Raw genomic sequence first — 22778 nt, 5'->3', positions numbered from 1 at the left:
GGCGAGCGCGCAGAGGCCTGCTTCCGCTCCCCCCTGGCCGTGGCCGCGCGACGGCTTCAGCAGGCGGCGCGTCACTGTGGGGGCGGCGGTGGAGGCTCTTTGCGGCGGCGGCACCCGGCCGCGTCCTCCTCCGGCGAGCAGGGCCATAGCGCGGCGGCCCGGCCGATTCGGAGTGGCCTCGACGGCAGCAGCGCACACGACGCCCTCCCTGGAGCTCGGGGGCGCTCGAGCTCGGCCTGCCTCGACCTCTGCCCATCGGCTCGCCTCGGGGCGCCACGGCCAGCTCTCCTCGCCGCGCCGCGCCTCCTTCCTCGGCGCCGCGCCCCCTCTCTGCTCCCTCCGCCGGTGACCGGAGCTCGGTGCGCGTGCGTGCGGGCGGCCCTGCGCGAGCTCGGCTGCTGGCGGGCTGCGGTCCATGGCGGAGCGGCGCAGCGCGCCGGGGGGAAGGAGGGAGGGAGGAGGAGCAGGGGCCATGGCGCGGCGGGGCGGAGCGAGCTGAGGCGCTGTTGGGGTGCGGCGCAAGCAGAGGCCTTAGTCCTCCCTTTCACTTACACATGGGGTCCGCAGTAGCTTCCGTTAGGTTAACAACAGAATTGAACGGAATGACTTTGAAGGGATAAAACATTAAATTTTGATGGCAACAAAGGGATAGCTTAATTTTCAGTGGCATTGAAGGGATTGATATAAATTTTGATGGCATTCAAGGAATTAACTCAAAGGCGAACCTGCCAGTGCCACGGCAACAGGCCAACAGCGGACGCAGCTCAGCTCGCTAGAGCTGAGGCCGTGATGGTGTCCAATCGGCTAGGCCATCTCCAGCGGCGACAGCGGCAGCAGGTCGCAGAGCACGCGGCGGCGGGCGGAGAGGGGCGGCGGCCGGCGGAGAGGTCGCCGAGCAGCTACTCTAGATGTGGAAGTGCTGCTCCCTGCTCTTTTGAACCGAACCCGTTGACTCGGAAGCGGCCAAGTCTTTCCCCCTGGGCCCTGGCCCATTCTCGACGTCTAGAAAATAACAAGTTGGCGCGCCATCACTCTGCGCCGGATATCACGCACTGTACCTCGGTATAACGCCTCCACCTGTCAGAGGGAGGAAACCCCTTCCATTACACAAACAGAAAATACCGGCGATAGAGACGCAAAGCACCACAAGAGTAGACACCAGCCGTCACGTACGCTACAAATAGTTTGTTTTATGCTCTCATATAACGTGTTTGGTAGAGCTCCATCTTATTCCAATTCTTTATAAGAGCTGATTCACGAGAGCCCGTGGTTTGCAATTTGGGATGAAGAAAAAAAACTCAGCCGGTGGGTACAAAGCGACTTCAGCTTTTCAGATGAGAAAAGTCCTTAATTTTTGCTTCTCTGTCCAACAAGAGAATTTTTTTAACTCCAACCTAAAATTCGCTCGCAGCATAAGTCGAACCAGGACCGAGCACTGCTACCATCTAACCAAGTCAATTATTAGAGCCCTCCGATTTGGGGCTTTCTAATTGACGATTTTTTTTTTTTGCGAAAGGAGCGAGTTGTATTAAACCGTAGGGGAACAGTACAACCCAACTTTTTAAAGAAAAGACCCTTAAGAAACTGGAAATTACAACCGCCGGAGCCAAGGCTATAGCCGACGTCTGCACCAACGACGAAGTCCACAAGGTGAAGACCGCATAAGAGGACTTACTGATAGGCGACGAAACCGAGTAAATGGCCTCCCAAGCACATCGGCCATCCCGTCATCAGTGAAGACTGGCAAGACTGTCCAGCAATGACCAACAACAGCCCACTGTCCGCCACCGCCGGCAAAGCACCCGACGGCCGGAATCCAACTCCCACAGACGGGGAAGACTGGAAGCTCCCATCCCATCGCAGGGATGAAACAAAGGGATCTCACAACACCAGCTCCGACGCCTACACAGATGCCGAAACTAATATGGAGGACAGGCAAGCTCACCTGCTGAACACAGGAGAAAAGGCCACCATGGCCACATCCACCGGAGAAGAAGAAGGTGAGCACAAAAGTGCGGAGCGAGGACACCTCACTCGCAAGCTGTTGCATCCTCAACACCTCTCCACCAGCTTGACTGTCGGAGAAGACGAACTCATCGGATAAGAGGCAGAGGAACAAAAGCAACCGACGCTATGGAGACGCCGTTGAAAACCTAGCTCTAGACCTAACTCTAGGAACTAAGCTATACAAGGGAACCCGGGCGTCGATTCACCAAATCCCCACCCCCTCCGGCGCCGGAGCAGCCATCGGAGGTGGAGATCTGGTGAGATCGACGCCGGACCCAACGAAGTCGCCTTTCGCCTCGCTCTGTTCTGTAGCAGGAGGGGAAAGTGAAGTTGGTTGATCAGACAAAACCCTGCCTCCCCTCTCGCCGTTGCTGCATATCCGTCCGACTCCTAAGGGCCTGCCAAAGGCACTGTCCATCCACATGCACATGAGTCCGTGATCCCCGTTCTCTTTTATCATTCTGACTGAGCAAAAAATTTCTATGAAACAAAATATAAATCCAAACTACGTCAGCATAAATTATAAAAAAACTACATACATTATTTATTAAAATTATAAATTTATGTCTAAATAATCTGTTCATAAAGTTTGCATAAATTGTATGACACAAAAATTATGTGCATAAATTTCAGTGCGAAAATATGCACATGTATTCTTGTTCAAAAGTTACGCAAAAAATGCATATATTGTATAAAAACAAAAATTATGTTCATTAGTTGTTCAAAAATACTTACGAAAATTATGTTCATTAGTTGTATGCACGCATTGTCCAGCGGCACCCCCTCGCGCTGGATGCTATTGCCATTGCGGTTCACACAGAGAAAAAAATGAAAAATTAAGATAAGCATCCGGCGGCGGGCCTCCACACGTGGCGTGCGAGCCGAGCGGACGGCGCGGGCGGAAATCGAGCGCGTGGAACTGGAATCTCGCTCCGATTCTCGCGGCACGTACTACCACGGCGCGCATGTCTTCTCGCCGCCACTCGTGCGGCTTCGTTTTCAGGGCGCGTGATGCTCAGGGCGCAGCCAGGATTTAATCATTGGGGGACTAAGTAGTGATTGGAGAGCCAACAGTCTTGCCGTAGATGTCACTAGAGTAAATTCTACTTTTAATAATACTCCCTCCTTCCCCGTTTATAAGGCATGGTGGAACATGACACGGTCTTCTAAACAACACTTTGACCATTTATTTATCATATATTATATCACTTTTGATTATAAGCTTATAATCATTGTAAACTATATTTGATTATGAATCCAATCATATGAAATTTGCATTATAAAAACAAAAATTTAATAGTCAAATTATTGGTCAAAAATGAGAAGGTTTGAATCTTGATATACGTGTATACCTTATAAACGGGAAATGAGGGAGTAATACTATAATGGTGCTACGGGATCGTTGGGGGGCGCTTCTTCACCACCGAACAAAAACTTGCCGACCGCGACTGTCCAGCCAATGCAGTGAAGTGGCGTCCTTGACTGATGAGATCCGATTCGGACGGACGGCGTGTGTGAAAGTGAAACAGCAAAATTAAAGGGCGCTCATTTTCTTTTGCAGTAGTAACCGTCAACGGCCGGACCGATCGATGCAAAATTCGAGTGTTCTGGAACATGCAAGGAACAAAAAGAAATCTTGAACCCACAGCCTATGCTCCACAGCGTATTGACCGATTGGCATTATGGTGAGCTGCTTCAGCTTGGTCGGGAATGGCTTCAGTTTCGCGCTACACTATAATGATACATCACCGTGTAGTATTGTTTTGCACTGTAGCACGGAGCCAAAAAAATACGAAGGGACATTCAAAATGAGGTATAGCAAATTGGTTCAAAGCTGGAAAAAAAATGGCTCTTCTATTTTGGGCTCCGAAGTGCTACAATATGTAGCGCAAAGGTAGGCGTGACGATAAAATGCACGACAGCTGCTAGTCCACGACCGACGCTTCCGTAGGTTCCGGGCCAAAGAAAAGGGTCGTGGAAGAACATCTCTTGACGCGGGATGGCAACCTAAATTGTTTTTGAGTTCTGACGATCGCTGGCGAGTGAGGATGGAAACATCTCTCGACGATAAAAAAAAAGGTGAAGATTTATCTCAAAAAAAAAAGGCGAAGACGCGTTGCCTTCGTCGCGCGACGTCTGACACGGCATGCCGCCTCGTTCTAATCTGGTCGTACTAAAACTGCACGAACAAATTCCTACACAGCTGTTCCCATCATAGTTGGCAGACTGTGTATCAGTATCACTGTCCACAGGGCCTTGTTCATCAGGATGGCAACCGCGGATCTCCAATTTTTCGCCCACATCTTTTTTTTAGGCACCATCGATCTAAAGTAGCTAGATCCTGGAGCATTTTAATTGGCACCACCAGAACTTTTGGCAAAGTGGCGCATACGGCATATCTGCTTGTTTGTATATGCATGCTCTGACGGTCAGACCTCAAAAGGAAAAAAAAAAGAAGCCTTTACTTAGCTTGTCCTCATCAACCTTTGTGTGGGACGAGGATGCCTCCGAAGAATCTCACAAAAATCTTGCAGTTCACATAGAAAAAGAGAATGATCCCATACACTATTTTTTTTACCCCACTTCTGAGGACTCAAATGGTTTCCTTCATGTATGTGTTGGAATTGATCTCAGCCGTTAAAACATAAATGAATGGCTAGGATCTAAACCATTAAGCCTCAAATGGTTTTTGCCTATGATCAGTGGGCAATGACCAAATTATGGTGCTGGTTCCCCTAGTGCACAGTAGTATAAATAGGGAGATAAACATGGTAAAAGATAAGTATCTATCCTCCCTCATTCACTCCTGATCAAAATTTTCTACTGCAAGCACTAGGAAGAACACACACATACCATCTACATATATAGATGGTATCAATTTAATGGCTGTGAAACTGTCAAAGTGTCAGGTGCATATCTTGTCTTCTTTATTTTTCGGCATTAAATAGAGACATACTTTAAATAAACTAGTATAGACATATCAATTTAATGGCTGTGACTGCCTAACCGCCAAGCTTCTTCATTGGCGCTCGATCGGGGACGATGCCACTCGCATTCGAAGGAAACCCGTGTCCGTGTGAAGGCATTGCCGCCCCGCCGCGTCGTCCGGCGGCGTGGACGAGTCAGCAGTCTGCACATGACTGCTGACGACTGACGACAAGTGCAGGGCAGGGTACAATCAGCGTCAGAAGATTCGAATAACGGGCATCAACACTCAACAGTGTCGCAAGTTTGGCACAATGCCCGTACGTACTAAAACAGAAGGGAAATTCGAATTTGATTGATAACTACTCAAACGGTTTCAACGAATTCGTGTATGTTTGGTTGACGAATAACAATTAAGGTATGTTTGGTTAATCGATAGCAAATAAAATTCATCAACAAAATAATAACAATTAAGGTATGTTTGGTTCGTATCGACAAGATGCCACATTTTACCGCAAAACATCAGGTTAACTACAACTTTGAAAAAAGGGTTTAAGTGGTTAACCATGGTCTTATGGTAGGGTTTAGAGGCAAAACTTAAAATGACTTACTGAAGTATATATAACAAAAATGGGACAAATTAATAAAATATTAGGAACACAACAAACTAGAAAAAGATATATAGTCCCAAGAAGCCCACAAATTCCAGAGTAAATTAAAACAACAATCACCAAAAAAAGAAGTGTGTAAAACGCAGAGATCCATAACATGCATCAGCTCTTCTTTTCCTTACGCTGCTCTTCAAGTTTTGTTAATAGCTCCAAATCTGAACCTGAAAATTGAAAACCACCGATCCATTTCAGCTGACAGCAAGCCCCATTTGGGCATTTACAGATAGCAGCACACACCAGTACAATCGCCTTGGGTTAGTTAATAAACCAAGTGATCAAGTACAAGCACCAAATTTTGAAGATTGCACCATGCATATTAACCTGACCAAAGTATTCACACCTCAGATGTTTCAAATGATGACAGAGTAAAGTTTGTTCAGAATAGACCAACAAGCTCAAAGAATCACCCCTGACTCGATTACCATAGTCACAAATAACCATCACGACCAGGACCATATTAAGTACAACATTCATCTTAATATAGCTACACATGACTAAATTCATTATGGAGATGTAGTCGAATTCTGCTCTGTAGATGGCAATCCCAGGATATCCCCACAATGAATTTTGACCGGAGCCAATCGTGGTTGAGCTTGCTTTTAATACCTGCATCACACAAGATTGCCTAAATTTTATCATCTGCAAGTAGACTATTTTTTTTTGGGAAACAGGAGGATTTTTTGGCCCCTACTGGTTATATAATTTTTTTAAAAAAAAGTAGGCTACAGCAAGAAGGTATGGCAAACTTTGCAAGAATGCATTGCTAGGCTACTACCACACAATGAATTGGGATGTATCTCAACCAGTTCCCCAATAAACATCTCTCAATAAGATAGTATTGGGATGTCATAATACCATTTTCATATATAATATTATTGGGAGACATGCTTTTATAGTTCCGAGTAACCTTATCCTAATACAACTAATATATTAGGAGAGCCAAAACTCTCCCTTTATTTGGGGGAGTAGGATGAAATATTAGGACAACAAATAATTATTGGGGGAAGGGAAGATTTTGAGGAAGTGCTAGAGTATAGCTTCTCCCTAATATTATCAGTTTATTGAGGAAAGAGGGTATGCTAGAGATGCTCTAGTCGGTTTTGCATTGGTGGTAGGCTGTAAGGCAAGATCTGACAAGCTGATTACAGCCGTGCGATCACTGATCCAGTGATCCTCCAAGCCACTTGGGAGTTGTGGGAGGAGCAGAATTCAGAGATCCTTCAGCAACGACATTCCGCAACACGCTCATCGCTAAGATTGAGGATCGTGTGTGGTGCATCGCTGGCGCAAAGCATCTTTAAGAGCGAATAAAAAATGGGAACGTATCAGCTGCAAACCAACATCTCCGTACAAATTATGGAAACTTCAATCTGAGTCATTGGATCAACATCCAAGAGATATGGGGGGATTGAGTAATTTTACAATTTAGACCCGCTCTTGGATTGGGTAATCACACTTTTGAAAATCACCCCTCCCACTTCTCTGCGCCCCTCCCCTTGGATGTTGATCTGATGGCCCAGATTGAAGTTTCTATAGTTTGCACGGAGAAGTTGGCTTGCACCTGATATGTTTTCATAAAAAATGTAGTGCTAAAAATTTGGTTTAAGGACTTCCCTGAAAATATTAGGAGGAAAAAATACCCCCACATCCAACAGTTCCCAATAAACTGGTTCCAAAAACAATTTAGTTGCTGCACATCCCCAATTTGTGGGCTCAACAACTGATTTTTAGCCATGCCTGAACAGGAAGTCTTTTTGTCACCGTTTTTTCCGTGGGATTGGGAGCACGGAAAGGAGGGAATTTGGCTCAGAATTGAGCCAGTATTGGATATATGGATAAATTTTAGGAGCAATATTCACTACCGGAAACGGCTCATTTGCTGTGTGCCCGCATTTTACCGTGAGTAAAAACGCGGGCACACGGCAAACAATATGTTCACCGTGTGCCTCCATGAAGGGCTCACGGCAAAAATAATACACACGGCAAACTCTACTTTTGCCGTGTGCTGGCCATAAAAGTACACGGCAAAGAAGTTGCACACGGCAAAATGGAATGTTTGCCAAGTGTCTGTCGTCAGGCACACGGCAAACATGCCGTACCAGAACAAATGCCACCTGGCCTTGGGTTTTGCCGTGTGCCGCATAGTGGCACTCGGCAAACACAAACATTCGCCGAGTGTTTTCCTCTTTTGCCATGTGTCTTGGTTGCTGCACACGGCAAAAATAGTTGAAATTTTTTGATTCTACACTCCATACTTTTTGTGCTGTTTATACATTGTACGTGGGACTCTAAATTAAGTTCTTATATTTTTATCTACCAATCTGATATATTTAACTACTTTATTTCATTTAAAGGAATTGTTGAGAATAAATCAAATTTGAAAGCCAAGTACTATTAACAATGTAATAAATCAAATCTGAAAGCCAAGTTCTTATATTTTTACCTACCAATTTTATATTTAACTAATTATTGGGTATTTTCATTGGATACTCTTGGAGATGCTATTAAAGGAAATCATTCAGCTGTGCGAGACCTTTTGGTGTTGTCTTTTCGTGTTTTCCCTGTCCATTGCCTTTTGGCTCTAGTATAAAGTTTCTTTAGTTTATTGCTTCTTCTCTAGTAATACTAATACATGCTTGGCAAAGCTCTAGTCGGTTGGTGCTTTTCAAATATAAAAGGTAAACCAAATTGACCGAACTAATTGAAAGGAAACAAATCAACAGCATGACATACTGGTGCTCCACAAAAGGTGGATCAAGCAAAGACAAAATCTGGTGAAATGAAAATGTTAAACTCGATCGAAGAAGCGATGTGCGGCCGCGAATCTAATCATCTAGCAGCTCGTGCGCTTCAGCGGATTATTGACTCCTCAGGGACCAACAGCAAAATCACTACTTCAGTAGGCTGGGCCGCTGGGCGCCCGGACGGCAGGAACTCGGATCCAACGTCCAGGACGCCACAGCGCCCTCGCCAGCGAAGGGGGCGAGTTGGGAAGACCGGAAGAGGCACGGCGCCGGCGCAGCGAGGCCAGCAAGCGCGCCGCTGGTGGAAAGGAAAGAAAGGATGCGGCGGGGGCGGGCCGGCGGGGGCGCGGGCGCGGGCGCACGGAAGCCGGCGGGGAAAAGCGGGAAAGAAGAACTGAGAGGCGCCCGGCGGCGGGCGAGGTTGTGGGACTTACTTGACGCCAAGAGCGATGGTGACGAGCAAGACGAGCCCCGCCGCCGCTCCGAGCGCGACGTTGGTGAGGAGGCGCACGGGCCCCTGGACCGCTCCGGCGCCGGCGGCGCCACCGCCTCCTTCGCCGCCGGCGCGGACGTGTGCGACGACGATGAGCATGACGCCCCAAAAGAACGTCGCCGTCGCCGCGGCAGGCAACACGCGGAGGGCGCCCAGGCCGAGCGCGCGAGCTTGCGCGACGTGGTCCGCCGCGCCGGCGCCACCACCCGGCGGCTGCGCGGACAAGGAGAAGTGGAGGGCGCCCGCCGACACGCACAGGATGAAGATGGCTACTCCCGACAGCCGCCTGCCGGCCGCGGGCGCGGGGGCGGCGGCGTGGCTGAGGCGGCGGTAGATGGACGCGACGGCAGCGAGGAGCGCCGCCGCCGCGCCCAGCGGCACCAAGAGCCCGAGCGCGCTATCGAGCAGCGGGGCTTGCGCCGATGGCGCGGTACCCGCGCCCGGCCAGGGGTCGAGGAAGCAGAAGATCTCGAGGGCGATGAGCCCGGCGCACAGGGCGACGAAGCCCGCGGCGGAAGCAGCGTTCACCATGGTGGCCGGCAGGAGACGATCTCGACGTCTGAAGCGAGACGCCGGCTTGCCGTTGGCGGAGCTGCGTTAGCGTGCGAGGGTTTAGAGCCTCTTGGAGCACACGGTGGTATGGTGGTGTCTGCGCCCCGAGAGGTGGTGGGTGGCTTGCCGATGGGGTAGGAGGGGGGGATTTGTAGCCGGCTAGCGGGAGATGCCTGCTAGGCGTGCTAGTTAATTTTTTTTTTGAAGAATGCTAGTTAATGTCAATTCAGGCATGCTGGGTACGTAAGCGTCGCGTTGCAAACAAAGGCCCCGTTTAGTTCTCAAAAATTTTCAACTCCCCTCTAAACACATGTATGAAGCACTAAATATAATTAAATAACAAAACTAATTACACAGTTTGGATGTACACGACGAGACAAATCTTTTAAGCCTAATTAGTGCATGATTAGCCATAAGTGCTACAGTACCCACATTTACTAATGATGCGGTCAAAAGCCTCTAAAGATTCGTCTCGTGGTTTCCGAGTGGGTTCTGAAATTAGTTTTTTAATTAATATCCAAAAAACCCTCCCGACATCTGGTCAAAGGGATGATGTGACATCCAAAATTTTTTGGATGGGGAACTAAACGCCCCCAAAAAGAAAAGGGCCTGGGAGGAAATTCCCTGGTGTCATCATTAGCTAACCAGTGAAGTGATCGAAAGATTTTGGTTCTTGGCCATTTGGGACGAGCAGGTCAAGGGTGCCCTTTCTTTGTGTGTACTATGTGCGTGCGAAAAGTCATGACACTGTGTGTTCACACGCGTAAAAACACTAACTATTCCAATATTTGATCAGACCCTTGTACTTTAATTGATTCGAGCTTCCATACTAACTTTAATTTAGACCTTTCATTAATCCCTTGCTTGTGTTATCTTCCAAGATGCACTCAGCCTCGAAAAGGAATTCAGTTAGCTCGGCCTTACAAGCTTCTTGAGACGGGCCGAGACGGCCCATTGAGTGAATCGCTGCGTTCGGCTTGTTGCTCCAGCTCCAACCCAACAATATTTTTCTCTTACACCACTCCAGCTCCAGCCTCCAGCTCCAGCTCCAGCCAGCCCAACAGTATTTTTCTCTAACACCACTCCAACTCCAGCCTACAACACTAGCTTGCCGAACACAGTGATTCTGGGCTTTTCCCTGGTCCACGCTCGACCTTCTTCCACAGACCACCACTACCACAGTGCCGCTGTTAGACTGAGCTTTTATCCTACCTTGTGGTTGTTTGGAATGGATACATCAATTTCCCATGTGAATTGGAGGAAATCGACTTAGGGATTGAGAGAGAAATAACTCCAATCCGCTGGGGGGGGGGGGGGGTATCCGAACCGAGCCTTAATCAGTTAATCAGTTGTTCCGTTCCGTGACGCCCCTTTCGTTTGAGGTAGAAGGAAGATGAGCATATGCAATTACCAATATCACACATTTTATCCTCATAAGGAAAGGCAATAAGAAATTCTCCATTCGTAATCAGTTTATCTGTCTTACTTCTTTTTTCTCCTCTAGCAGAGAGTCCGTTTCAGAAGAGTCCGTTTCAGGAGAGTCCGTTTCAGGAGAGTCCATTGCTCTCTGGGAGGAATTGTAGACTTTCAGACTGCTGACTGCTGACTGCTGACTGCTGACTTTATATAGCCAGGGGTTGTGTTGGTCGGTACAAGGTAAGACGGATTTTGGTTCCAAAATAAGGAAAGCTAAAGGTAAAGGAGTAGCTTGCGCGGCAAATTAGAACGAGCACAAAAGACAGGGAGACCGGACGAACCTGCCATTGCCATGACTTGAGTGGAAGCAGCGAAGCTCAGCTGATGAGGCCGTCGCGATGCTCAGTCGCCCAAGGCCTTTCTTCCCATCTGCAGCGGCGGCGACAGCACGCAGCAGATCCGCGAGCAAGGCTTTGGAGTGTGCTCCAGGACGGAGAGGTGTGGGAATTCTGCAGCTCATCATTTGAGCTGGAGCTAACAGTTGACTTTGCAAGTCTCCGGCTCCTCCCGAACTCAACATCTTCTATTACAATAAACAAGTGGACACTGTGGCATCAACACTCCACACCACATCTCTGTGAGTGGGCCTGCTGGTCAGTACGACGGGCGGGTCCGCCTGTCAGAGAGAAGAAAAGTGAAGCGGACGTCACACGCTGTACTGGAAAAACCAAGCGGTAATATTCAATTTTCGTTAAAAAAATGTTCTGCCAACCCAGTCCGTGCTCCAGGTTAGTTCTCTTTGAGCGAAAAGGACAAGGAAAAGCTTACAAATTGTACTGGTAGTGAATCCAGAATTTCTTCAGGTTAGGGTGGTCTAATAGAAAAATATTTAAATATTATTTTAGTAAATAAATCAATCTAATCATATGAAGATATAATTTTGCACTGTCCACCTCAATTCAATTATCAGTTGCTATATACAATAAAATAATTAGTAGCTATTTTTCCGCTACTAGTACTAAATAAGATCAAATAAGAAAAAAAAAGAGAGTGGAACTTTTTGACCGAATTTTATGGTGGGCTGGGCCCACCTGGCCCACCCCCAATATCCGCCTCTCATAGGTACCTTGCTGCAGAGTTGAGGAGTACTATTTGTTCGGGAAAAAAGAGTTGAGGAATACTGGAATTTACATATTCAGTTCAAATACATCCTAGAAAATCAACTGAAACCGCTGCATGAGTTGTCGTCATGGAGAGCCTCAGTGCTCCAACGTCATTCTTTAGGGTTGCAGAGATATTGGAGCCCCGAAATCTTAAGCGCCGCCACTCTGGAACTCCAACAGCACTCTCACGCTCGCCTTGATCCTCAACGATACAAACTCCGGGATTGACCGGGAAAAGGAAAAAAAGGGAGATCTAAAAATCACATTGGTTCAAGAAAAAGCAAAACTCTAGCCATGCAGTGCCACGTGGCGGGGTCATCCAAACAAATGAAATGACCGGCCTGCGCAGAAGTTGCAATTTCCTCTGAGACTGGGACCAAATTGACGAGGAGCTGTTGGATGCTTGGTGCCCAAACCCAACCCAACGCTAGTCTACAATACAACTGACCAGCACGTCTGCTGCGCCGTCAGCTGTGTCCCGCCGCCTCGCAGCCGGAGGGCGCGGAGCCGGCTGGGGCGGACTATCTTCTCGTCAAGTCGTCAGGAATTTCGACGTGGGAGCAGCGCCGGCCGGAGTGTGAACTCCCTACGGAATTCGGCGCAACCAGCGTAGCTAGCCCGCGGATCACGATCCTCGATTCTTTATCTCACCACGATGATGTACGCTGCTTACGAAATGAGATGGCTAGGTAACAGTCTAACTTGACTCGACCTTTTGGGCAAAACCATGCACACTTATTGAGTGATGGGTCATGTATTCTTTTTTTCCCCTCACTAATGTAGCAAGCAGTAGTAGAAAAGAAGATATTCCAGCAGTATGTGAAAAGCATATAAAGCAAGAAAATCTAGACTGCACATGTCGACCGAGTCCGTCTATCACAAATTCACAATTCACAAGTCTGTCAACCCAAAAAAAAAAAAAACAGCACCAGGCGGCCCCAAATTGGCGAGTCTGCTTCGATAAAAGCAGGATGTGAAACAAGTCTGCCCAACCACAGCCGGACAGTCAGCGATCGCCTCCACTGGATTGACAACGGGAAAAAGGTCGGATCCGTCCCGCCGGCGGACACCCGGGCCAAGCAGCACCCGGCGCTTTCGTACCAGCTGCTAGGCTGCCGCCAGCGACGGCGATGCCACCCGCTGGCTGGCACGTACGCACGGCAGCGCTGCAAGTGCGGTCGGGATCGGAGACCGTACTACGGTGGCGCCCGCGTCCCGCGACGCGCCGCGGCATCCGGGTGGCCGGACCGCGCACACGCCTAGGCCCGGCTGGCTGGCTACGTGGGCGGGTGCCGGAGCAAGGGGCGCGCCAGGCCAGCTGCTCAGATGCCGGCGCCCCGTTTCGCAGCAACTCCAAAGCCACGCGGCGGCGGCGGTTGACAATGACGGGGTAGGACAGTGATCGCCTCCACTGGATTCGCAAGAAAAGAAAGAAAACTGCCCAGCCTAGCAAACCACATAGTAATCCTGTGCGACATCACTGTGGCTCAGCACGACGCCTCCACTTGTCAGAGGGGAGAAACACCTTACTATACGATAATCTACGGTGATTTCTATTCATCGCGCGCGCGAATTGGCACGGACGCATCGCAGAAACCTTGCCGCAGCTCACAACCTTCACATGCATATCTCGATTACCGTGCAAAGTATGTACCCAAACAAAAAATATTCTATTTCACAAACTGATTATTCAAATTCAATTTTGATTGCACCATTGTGTGTCTTACGAGGAAACCTTCAAAACTAGACCACTCTTGACTATATTTAGACAATATTATTTTTAAAACATTTTCATTTGTTCTAAAACAATTTATTTTGACGTGACATTTTTATTTGTTCTCTATCTTTTATGGAACATTTTTATCTGTTTTATATTGTTATGGAACATTTTTATTTGTTTTATATTGTTATGGAACATTTTTATTTATTCGAGAATAATTTCTTTTTTAATAAAAATTATCTTGTTCGGAAACATTTTGTTTTGTTCTTGGACTATTTTCTATTTTTTGATAGAATGGATCTGATTGTTTTTCTTCCTGTAGAACACTTTTATTTGTTTTTGCAATAGTGGAATACTTTTATTTGTTCTAGATGGATCAGGATCACGATCGGTTCGTGCAGCAGTGGGGTCTTGGGGAGCTCCTAAGTAGACCTTTCCGCGACATCACAGCAGCGGCTCGCGCGCGCTGTGAATAGAAGCCCCCATAATCTACGGCTCACCGCTGGGCTGGCTCTAGGCGCTAAACAACGTTGGACTAGCACTCGAAACAACCAGTAAATAATCTCTTTTCTCGAGGAACCAGTAGGCGCCATCAACCAAATCCCTATCCCTCTACGGTTGGATTAGCTTCCACCTTTTCAACGGCGCGATGCGTTTTCACAGCAGGCTGAATGTTCATCGTGAAGAACTGGTGCTACTGCTACTTTTGTCTAGCAGCACAAACTAACGGCAGCCGTGAGATTTGGAGACCCCATAGGCACACCCTGCAGCTTGCTCTAGTCTGTGGTTCAGAAACACTGCTATGCTGAGCAAGGTAGCAGTGCCAACGTTGCCTTTGGTCGATCTGCGATGACAGTGATAGGCAAAAGTCCGCAAGCGCACGGCTGGTGCTGATCCGGTCATAAGCTAGTGTAATTATTCTACGAGTAGCGGATCAAGACCCTGCTAACTCCCATGATAATTTAATTAATTGCAGACTCTCCCTATCAGTTACTTATCACCGTCCAATTACCCATGTTCTTCAGCATGATTGCAAACCTGGATCACTAATTGCTCGTCCTGGTTTTGTCTGCTCAAACCTCAAAGAAAAACAAATCAATAGCTATCCTAACTCCGGCTTCGATCGACCTCCTCAAGGAAATTTGCACCACTCCGGTACCCCTCTCATGCATGCGCTCAAATGTTTTCTTCATGGGTGTAAGCTTGTGCAATGCCATTTAATCAGGTACTTTCATGACTTCTATTGCCAATCTGTGGATTATATGAGTTCCATGTACTTGAGAACAACCCGCAATAATCCCTTACTAGACAGGGACAGATGAAGAGGACATCAACAAAATGAGGAGAGCGTGTATTAAGATTTAATAAAATTTGATAAATCTTTAATATAATTGCTATACTTAGTGTGTGACTCGTTAGCTTTTTCTTTAGGGTCAAAATTGGGGATTGAAAAAAATTGGCTCAGCCCTATTGAATAAAAAAATGAGTACATCTACCTATCTTATAGTTGTAGCAACTTCATTTTTTTCTCTCTACAAAAGAAATCTGATTTTAGGCTACAATGGCTACCAATCTAACTAAATAGGATAATGAACAAGAACAGCAGGGCCACAATCAGATTGCAAATATAGCAATGATGAAACTAGATATTAAATCATGGTCATAATGTAGATAAAACATTGGCCACAATGTTGGCTACAGGCGCAGCTAACAGGAAAGGGGAGGATTTCTTAACCACCAGATTGAACAGAAACCAGGAAAAAAAATCTTGAAAAAGGCATGGCATGAGTACAACATTATGCCTTTCAACAGCAAAAGAGAAGACCATTATTATTATAAACCTAGTAGCCAACACTCTCACGGTGCAATTGGCCAGCCAAACATGATAGAGAAACGGTTCACTAAACCAGCCAAGGTTTGAGTCATGGCACAAACTTCTTAAGATGAAAATCAGGGGGACATCTCTCCCCTTGGCTGAGTCCTTTTTTATTGTACCAGAAGTCCAGAACTAGCCACAACTAGATTCGAATACAGCTATACAGGGATGTATAGCGAGCAATACATGATACCAAAGGCAACTAGAGCAAGTTTAGTTCACTGCTAAAAAATACCACATTTTGTCGTCGCACCTCAAGTTATTATACTCCTTACAAATGATCAATCATGGTCTCATGGTAGATAAGTTTCGATGTAAAACTTACAGCATCGTGCCGTATCTCCGGGCTGTGATGTGAACAAGATGGATCTGGCGAATATGCACTTGGCCGTCAATTTCTACCTGCTCGTGCCTCGCAACAGGAAAAAAGTAAATATGAACACAACAAATTAGAAGTAGATAAGCACCCCCCCCCCCCCCACACACACACACAAAGTGCAGAGTAAACTGAAACCACAAAAGAAAACAAACATGTAAATAATGCAGAGTGAGTCACCTGGATCCTGCTCAAAACCAATTTTCCTCACGATGCCCTCTTCCGGTTTCGCTAATAGCTCCAAGTTTGAACCTGTAAATGGGAAGCAATAGATCCATTCCACAAGGCAACCAGCCCATTTGGACATTTGCATACCAGAACACCAATATAATTCAAGCATCTCAGGTTGGTAAATCAGCAAAGGCACATGCACCAGATAAGAACTTGCAGCATATTAACCCGCACATAAGACACAACCGTATCCTGATAGTTTCGAATGATTATACAAGGCATAGACAAATTCCGGTCATAACAGGCGCTTAAGTTCAAAGTACCATCCCTCACTCTCTCATAGTCACAAGCAAGCAGCACAGAAACATTCAGTACATTCACAATATAATTAGACAGGCCAAAATTTATTGCGGAAATGCAAGTAGTTAACATATATGCTCCGTAGAAGACAATGCTGGCGCAGATGATGAATCTTTGACTGTACCCAAACCCAACCAGCAGCACATCTTCCAGCTTCCTTCTAGTATCTGCAGTACACAAGATTTGCCCATGTTTTATCATCCGTATATATGCAATCAGACTAATTATTGGACATTGTGACAGCGTTAAAAAAATCAACTGTAAAGACAATTGCATTATGCATTACGTATCTCTGCATCCTAAAATTAAAGGTCCTGCGACTGGTCGATCGCTAACCAGGTCTACTGGTAAGGCAGTAGCTAGCAATGACGCCCAACGGCTGATAATTTTAGCATAAAAAATGGATGCTAATTAGCCTACGGCAATTCTTGCAGAATGAAAACGTGAAGCTCGGAGGGAGCATCATACAGCTACTAGCTAGCAACGAATAAGACCGGCGGCCGGCAAGATCGACGCCGGTGACCCCGTGAGCTCCAACGGCTGATAATTGATTCAACCTGGGCGCTCAACTCAAATTCGAGCCTCGAAATGGGTCCTCTCCCACATCAATTGAGCCGCACCGACACTAATCAGCTCGGACCCGAGGTCCCGAGCTCCCCCGTCCGGTGCCTGGCCCACCGCGTATCAACCCGCCGCCGACCGCCGCCACTCGCAACCCGCCTCCGCCGCCGGGTTTCCCTGCCACCCTGCAAGGGATCCCACCCGCCGCCGATAGCAGCGGCGGCCTCCCTTGCAGTCCGGCCGCCGCTAACCTCGCCCGGAAGATAAACAGTAGCAGCGGCAGCCTTCTACGATAGCACGGATCCCACCCGCGCGCGATGAATAGAATTCTACCGGCCGGCGGGCTGGCGAGCTGGTGCTCGCGCGGCCGGCTGGCGAGTCGCGCCTCCGTCAGACTCAGACGCAGTGCGTGGGCGGGATGCGGAACAAGTCGAGGAGACGTCAGACGTGACAGTCGGAGAGAAGTCGGCAGGGATGGATCGGATATGATGAGGCGGCGGCGGCGGCGGCACAACAAGGCGAGAAGGGCAGACGGGGATCCGGCGGGCAGCAGCAGGCCGCACAGCGCGGCGGCGATATGGGGCGCATGGCGTCAGCTCCCGAACGTCGCGGACAGTGGTGGGTGGGGTTGCAGAAGGAGGGCATGCAGCGAGCGCCGGAGAGGTTAGAGGCGAAAGATCCGAATCGAGGCGAAAAGGGCAGGTGAGGTTGCGGCGGGTGGCCGCGGGCACAGCGCGGCGGCGAGCTGGGGGGACGGGAGTTCGAGGGAGCTTACTTGGCGTACAGCGCGAAGGCCATCAAACAAACAAGTGCAGCCGCCGCGGCGAAGGCGGCGTTGGTGATGAACCGCACGGGCCCCTGGATCTGCCCGTCTCCGGCGAGGGCGCCGCCCCCTCCTTCTCCGCCGGCGCGGACGTGCGCGACGACGATGAGCATGAGCATCATCCCCCAAAAGAACGTCGCCGTCGCCGCAGCCGGTATCGCGCGGAAAGCAGCCAGACCGAGCGCGCCGACGACGTCGACGACGGCGCTGGCGCCCTCCTGCACGAACAGGAAGAATTCGAGCAGGCTAACCGCTGCGATTAAGAGGACGACCACGCTGTCCGGCAGGCGGCGGCGGTTGCCGGCGCCCGCAACGGCCGCGGCTTGGAGTTGGTGGAGGTGGCGGTAAATGAGCGCCACGGCGGCGTAGAGTCCTCCCGCCGCGACCAACGTCAGGAAGATGTGGAAGTCGCCGACGGACGCGGGGGCTTGAGCGGATGGTGTAACACTAGTACCCGCTCCTGGTCCTGGCTGCAGGTTGAGGGAGTAGTAGAGCTGGATGGCGGTGATCGCCGCCCACAGGTCGGCCAAGGCGGCGGCGAAATAAGCAGCTCTCGGCATGGTGTTCGGCCGGCCAAGGCGGACGGGGAGGCCTTCGCGGAGCTAGGGTTTATCGACTTCGCGTTTCGCGAAGGGTGAGAGGGTGGTTGTGCGTGGTTGATGGCGGAGGGGGAAGAGGAGGGAGAATATAATTGCAGGGCGATGGGCGGCGACGAGGGCCGGGAGTGTGGGTGTGGCTTTGCTGCCGTGCCGTGCGACGCTGCCTGCTCGTGTGAACCGAGCGCTGGGCGGACGAGGTCCAGGCGTGTGTGGCTTTGGCCTTGATGGTGTCAGTGCAGATTGGGAAGCTTCGCTCCAGCTGCTTTTCACTTGTTAGCGGATAAACTATAAAGGCCTAGTACGCCGTAACTGAAACCGAACAGGGTAAGCGAATTGGGTGACAGGGAAAGATTGGGGCCGGGACAAATCTTCCGGGCTCATCATCAACCTAGCGATGAACCGCCGACACGTGTGGTGTGGATCGGAGCTCGCTGTTTGTTTCTTGCAAGTTGCAACAATGCAGGTTGGGCATCCATTTCTCAGCTCTGGTCCGGACTCAGGAACTCAGGCTATTTTCTCCATGGTTAAGCTTTGGACAAGATTTGAATCAAATATTGAGAATATAAATCATCGATAACTTTTAAGTTGTTGGATTTTAAAATACAAAAACTATATGAATAGATTTGTTTTGAAAAATACTTTCATAAAAATATGAATACATTATTTTGCGAAAAATATTTTTATAAAAATAAAAAAGTTAAAGTTAAGCTTTGGAGACTTTTTTTTAGCATGGAGGGAGTATCTGCACCTTCTCTCTGTGTATGTATGTGTGTCAGTGCGTGAGAAATTTCTCCAGACCATCGAGGAACATGGCAAGCAACTTTAGGACTGCTGGAACGATCAAGAGAAGCGGGCATGGCTGTGCTGCGTCCTCCCCAGTGGAGGAGAATCCACCACACTATCGCGGCCCAGCCTAGCGAAAAGCCCAACTTTATCTTAAGGTGAGCCCAACGGCCCCTTCAAAGGAAAACATATACTGGGCTTTTGCTTTGCCAAGCCTGGTGGGCCATGCTCGAGAGCTCGGCATGAGTTTTCGGTACCGCTTTTTAAGAGCCTACTTCAAGATTGCAGCCCCGGTATTAGAGCAAGTATTATGATTCTAGTCAGCAGGCTAAACGGTTTGTCCATGTCATCGAAATCCTAGCTGGAAGAGAGAGAAGGGAAGAGAGAGAAGAGAACAGACGACTCTTGAATCGCTGGTGTAGAGCAGCAAACCCAAGCAAAGGACGGATGACTGTCTCAGCGTGAAAAGCGGACCACATGCATCTAAATAGCCAACAACAGACTCTTTTATTATATGAGCATTAGTTGTTGTGGGCGTTGAGTGACTCGGCACGGCTCATGCGCCGGCAGCCGGTGTTTTATTATCCTTGCTCAGTCAAACAACTTGAAGATTTGTGGTTCAGATTCGATCTGATCTAACTATATGCTAAGAAAAATTGTTGGTGTTTAAGAGATTGTAGCGCTCTAATATTAATCACACCATATTTTCAAAAGAAAAAAAAAGAACCCAAAACGTTATAATTCATGTTAGATAAGCTTAGCCGTAACAAGATACAAGAAAACAAATCATGTGTTGCAGGCTAGAAAACCCGTCAATTTTCCCTCCTTACCCTATATATACTTATTATGACAATAAAACACAAATCCAAGTCACTAGAATTCATGTATTGGAGTCTTTTAAAACACTCATGTGAAATTTAGCATCTTTTTAAGAAAAAAACAACAACAACCACCACATTTCCTCTTTTATCAGCAGATGAAGCAACAGATCCGAAGGTACCATACACGACTCTACGGCAGCGACTGGAAATTCTGCATTATTAATCAGTGTACCTACTACTGCAACACACAAACACGCACCTTTGGCTGCGAGGAGTCAGATCTGGGGCAGCTGTACTGTATGCATGTTTATTCTTTCCTTTTCCAGGAGCTGCCTCGTTGCTCCCTATAACACGACTTGAAAAGATCTAGTACTGGCGATCAAAGTGGCTCTAGCGAGGGATTGCGTTGCTCGGTAGAAACTATAGAAAGTCACATACTAGATTTTGTCCAAAAAAAAGATGAGGCAATGCAAGCAAAACGGGCAGAGAATCAGCAGCATCCCTTTGCGCAGCATGGCGAGTAGTGTGAGTCTTGGGATAGCAGACAAACCTGGTGTTGCCAATTGCCATGGCACCAGCGGCAGAAGAGAATCGGAGCTCAGCTCAGGCCTTGCCGTCCGACCGCCCCGACGCCCATCTCCGGTGGGGATAGCAGCAGATCTCGGCGAGCATGGCGATGCAGAGGGGCGGGCGAGCTAGATGCAGATTGAAGCAGCTGTGCTCATTCGAGCGGGCGGGAGCCCGTTGACTGACTTGCAAGCACCCTCCTCACTTCCTCTCATCGTCCAACGGCACCTAAAAGCCAAGTGGGCAATGCGCCTCACTCCGCTCCAGGGACGTCACTGTGAGTCCGTACAGCGGGCGGGTCCACGAAACCAATGGGGCATGTGCTGCACGCCTCAGTTTTGTTTTGTTTTAACTCTTAAGAAAAAATGATCAAATGTTCCGCAACGCCTCACGGTTATCCAACCCCTTTTCCATTTCCAAGAGAAAAACCATGCAAAAATGATCAAATGGCCGTATTGCGTCATTGCGACCTTCCCGGCACGCGACGGCGCCCGCCGGTAGCCCACCACATGGCGTCATTGCGTCACCGCACACAACCGGACAGCGCCTCCTTGTCTTGGGTGAGGAGACCGCGGTGTCGACACGGTTCGGCACGGCGGCGGCGCCATGCGCGCGGTCGCCGCGCACGAAAGCTTCTGCCGTTCCCGTCGGCGCAAAGGTCGCCCGTGCTACCCACCGCCATGTCCAGTTACGGACCTCGGGCACGTTAACTATTCCGGCGCGCCCCACGCGATGGCGCCGGCACGCCGCCGACGCGTCCCATGGCGGAACGAACGCGCCAGCCGGCCGACGCTGCAGCGCTGCCGAGCCCGACACGTACTGACAGCTCCAGTGCGGCAGCCGCATCGAAACGACCTGCGCCCTGTTCGACTTGGCAATAAGGGCATGTACAACGCATCTGTATACCCCATCGATTTGTCGCCAGTTTTGAAAAAAAAAACCCGCATGCCAGCGACGACCCGTGCGTCGTCTCACCAGACGACGGGGAGGTCCCGTTCTCCCAGGCCCAATCGACGCGAGTCGCCGCCGCTGTACAGTTCATCGCCCCGAATCGCCGCCGCCGCCGGATCCCGCGTGGAGAGAGCGCGCGCGGGAGATTTGTCCGCCAAATCCAGGTTCCTCCACCATATAGCCTCTGCTCTCTTCCCCAATCTCCCACTCCTCCAGTCTCCAACTTCCCTCGCCGGATTTTCGCCGGAGTTTGGAGCTCAGATATGTCGACGACGGCCGCAGGTAGGAAGAAGAATGGAGGCACACCGTCGGGCTCGGATGCAGCGGCGGCAGCCTCTGGCCGTACCCTAGGTCGCGGTGGCGGGTCAGCGATGATGGCTGCCCCCTTCGATCGTGGTGACGGGTTGCCGCGCTCTCTTGGTCGTGCTGTCGGTTTACCACCGCCGCCTCGCTCTCTCGGCCGCGGTGGCGGGCCAGCATCACCAGCAACCCGTCCACCCACCATGGATGGTTTCAACGGAGGTGGCTTCCCCAATTTTTCAGGTGGATTCCCGTTCCCTTCACCTCTAGATGGATCTTGCGGAGGTGGTTTCTCCATATCTTCATCTTTGTTGGATGCGGCCGGCGGTGAAGCCTCTTCTCCTGGATCATGGTTAGTAGATGCAGTATGTTTGTGACTACCCTGGATATCTCTGTAGTTGTTCATGGTTCTGGCATATTGGTAACTGAAAGAATGAAGTATTCTTCCCAGCTAAATATCTATGCTGCAACTCTTAGGGATACAGTAAATACTTGTGATATTGCTTAATATTTTATAATTAAAAGAAAACTGTAAATTTCCAGTACAATATTTTCATATGCTGGACAAATGAACATTCCCAAGGTTAGTGTTACTTTCCATGGGATTTAGAGCACTACAACATTAGTATAAGTTTCCATACCAGAGTGCTACCACTGCTCAACTTGGTTCAACTCTTCATCCGCTCCGATTTATGCAATTTTTTTTCCAGTTCTAGTTGAAACAATATCTAGGACAATTTCCCACTGATAATCATAACAATGTCTTGATGAGTTAAAAATGGGAGTTCAATGCATAACATCACATAAGTACACGTTTCCTCGCAAAAAAAAGCATATAGGTACACAAGATCTAGGAACAATTCACTAAAAATGTTCCTGCATTATATTATCATCTTAGA

The 22778-nt window shown here is 48.9% G+C and overlaps 2 protein-coding genes across 6 annotated transcripts in view; both read right to left on the bottom strand.

Moving 5' to 3' along the window:
• Positions 1-11411, bottom strand: part of LOC120702931 — a 45820-nt gene extending 34409 nt beyond the window's left edge. Inside the window, exons 1-3 of one of the 4 annotated variants that reach the window (XM_039986923.1) lie at positions 11150-11411; positions 8782-9432; positions 5884-6209 (exon numbers count right to left, since the gene is read on the bottom strand). In XM_039986923.1, coding sequence (XP_039842857.1) covers positions 6203-6209; positions 8782-9432; positions 11150-11388 — 897 coding nt within the window. In that variant the 5' untranslated portion in view covers positions 11389-11411 and the 3' untranslated portion in view covers positions 5884-6202. Of the gene's footprint in view, positions 1-5883; positions 6210-8781; positions 9433-11149 lie in introns of those variants that run through there. The other 3 variants (XR_005686585.1, XR_005686586.1, XR_005686587.1) reach the window with 3 other exon arrangements.
• A 4332-nt stretch (positions 11412-15743) lies between these two features.
• LOC120702933 lies at positions 15744-20851 on the bottom strand. Of its 2 annotated transcripts, XR_005686588.1 has the most exons (3): positions 20612-20851; positions 16124-16641; positions 15744-15969 (listed from the first exon to the last, which is right to left on the bottom strand). XR_005686588.1 is itself a non-coding variant. In XM_039986924.1 (2 exons), exons 1-2 carry the CDS (start codon positions 18416-18418, stop codon positions 16635-16637), a joined length of 615 nt encoding a protein of 204 aa, XP_039842858.1. In that variant the 5' UTR covers positions 18419-18591; the 3' UTR covers positions 16319-16634. The 2 variants fall into 2 exon arrangements, 1 of the variants encoding a protein (XP_039842858.1); XM_039986924.1 differs by lacking the exons at positions 15744-15969; positions 20612-20851 and adding an exon at positions 17811-18591 and having other exon boundaries at positions 16319-16641.
• Between the last annotated feature and the right edge of the window lie 1927 nt (positions 20852-22778).

This window comes from Panicum virgatum, chromosome 4K (genome assembly GCF_016808335.1).
Source record: "Panicum virgatum strain AP13 chromosome 4K, P.virgatum_v5, whole genome shotgun sequence".
NCBI classification, from domain to species: domain Eukaryota; kingdom Viridiplantae; phylum Streptophyta; class Magnoliopsida; order Poales; family Poaceae; genus Panicum; species Panicum virgatum.
The sequence above is the reverse complement of the archived record's forward strand: the minus strand, read 5'-3'. Positions and strand labels throughout refer to the sequence as shown.

Excerpts from the sequence above, each read along its gene's own strand:
- LOC120702933 (XM_039986924.1), bottom strand. The coding sequence starts at position 18,418 with ATGCCGAGAGCTGCTTATTTCGCCGCCGCCTTGGCCGACCTGTGGGCG.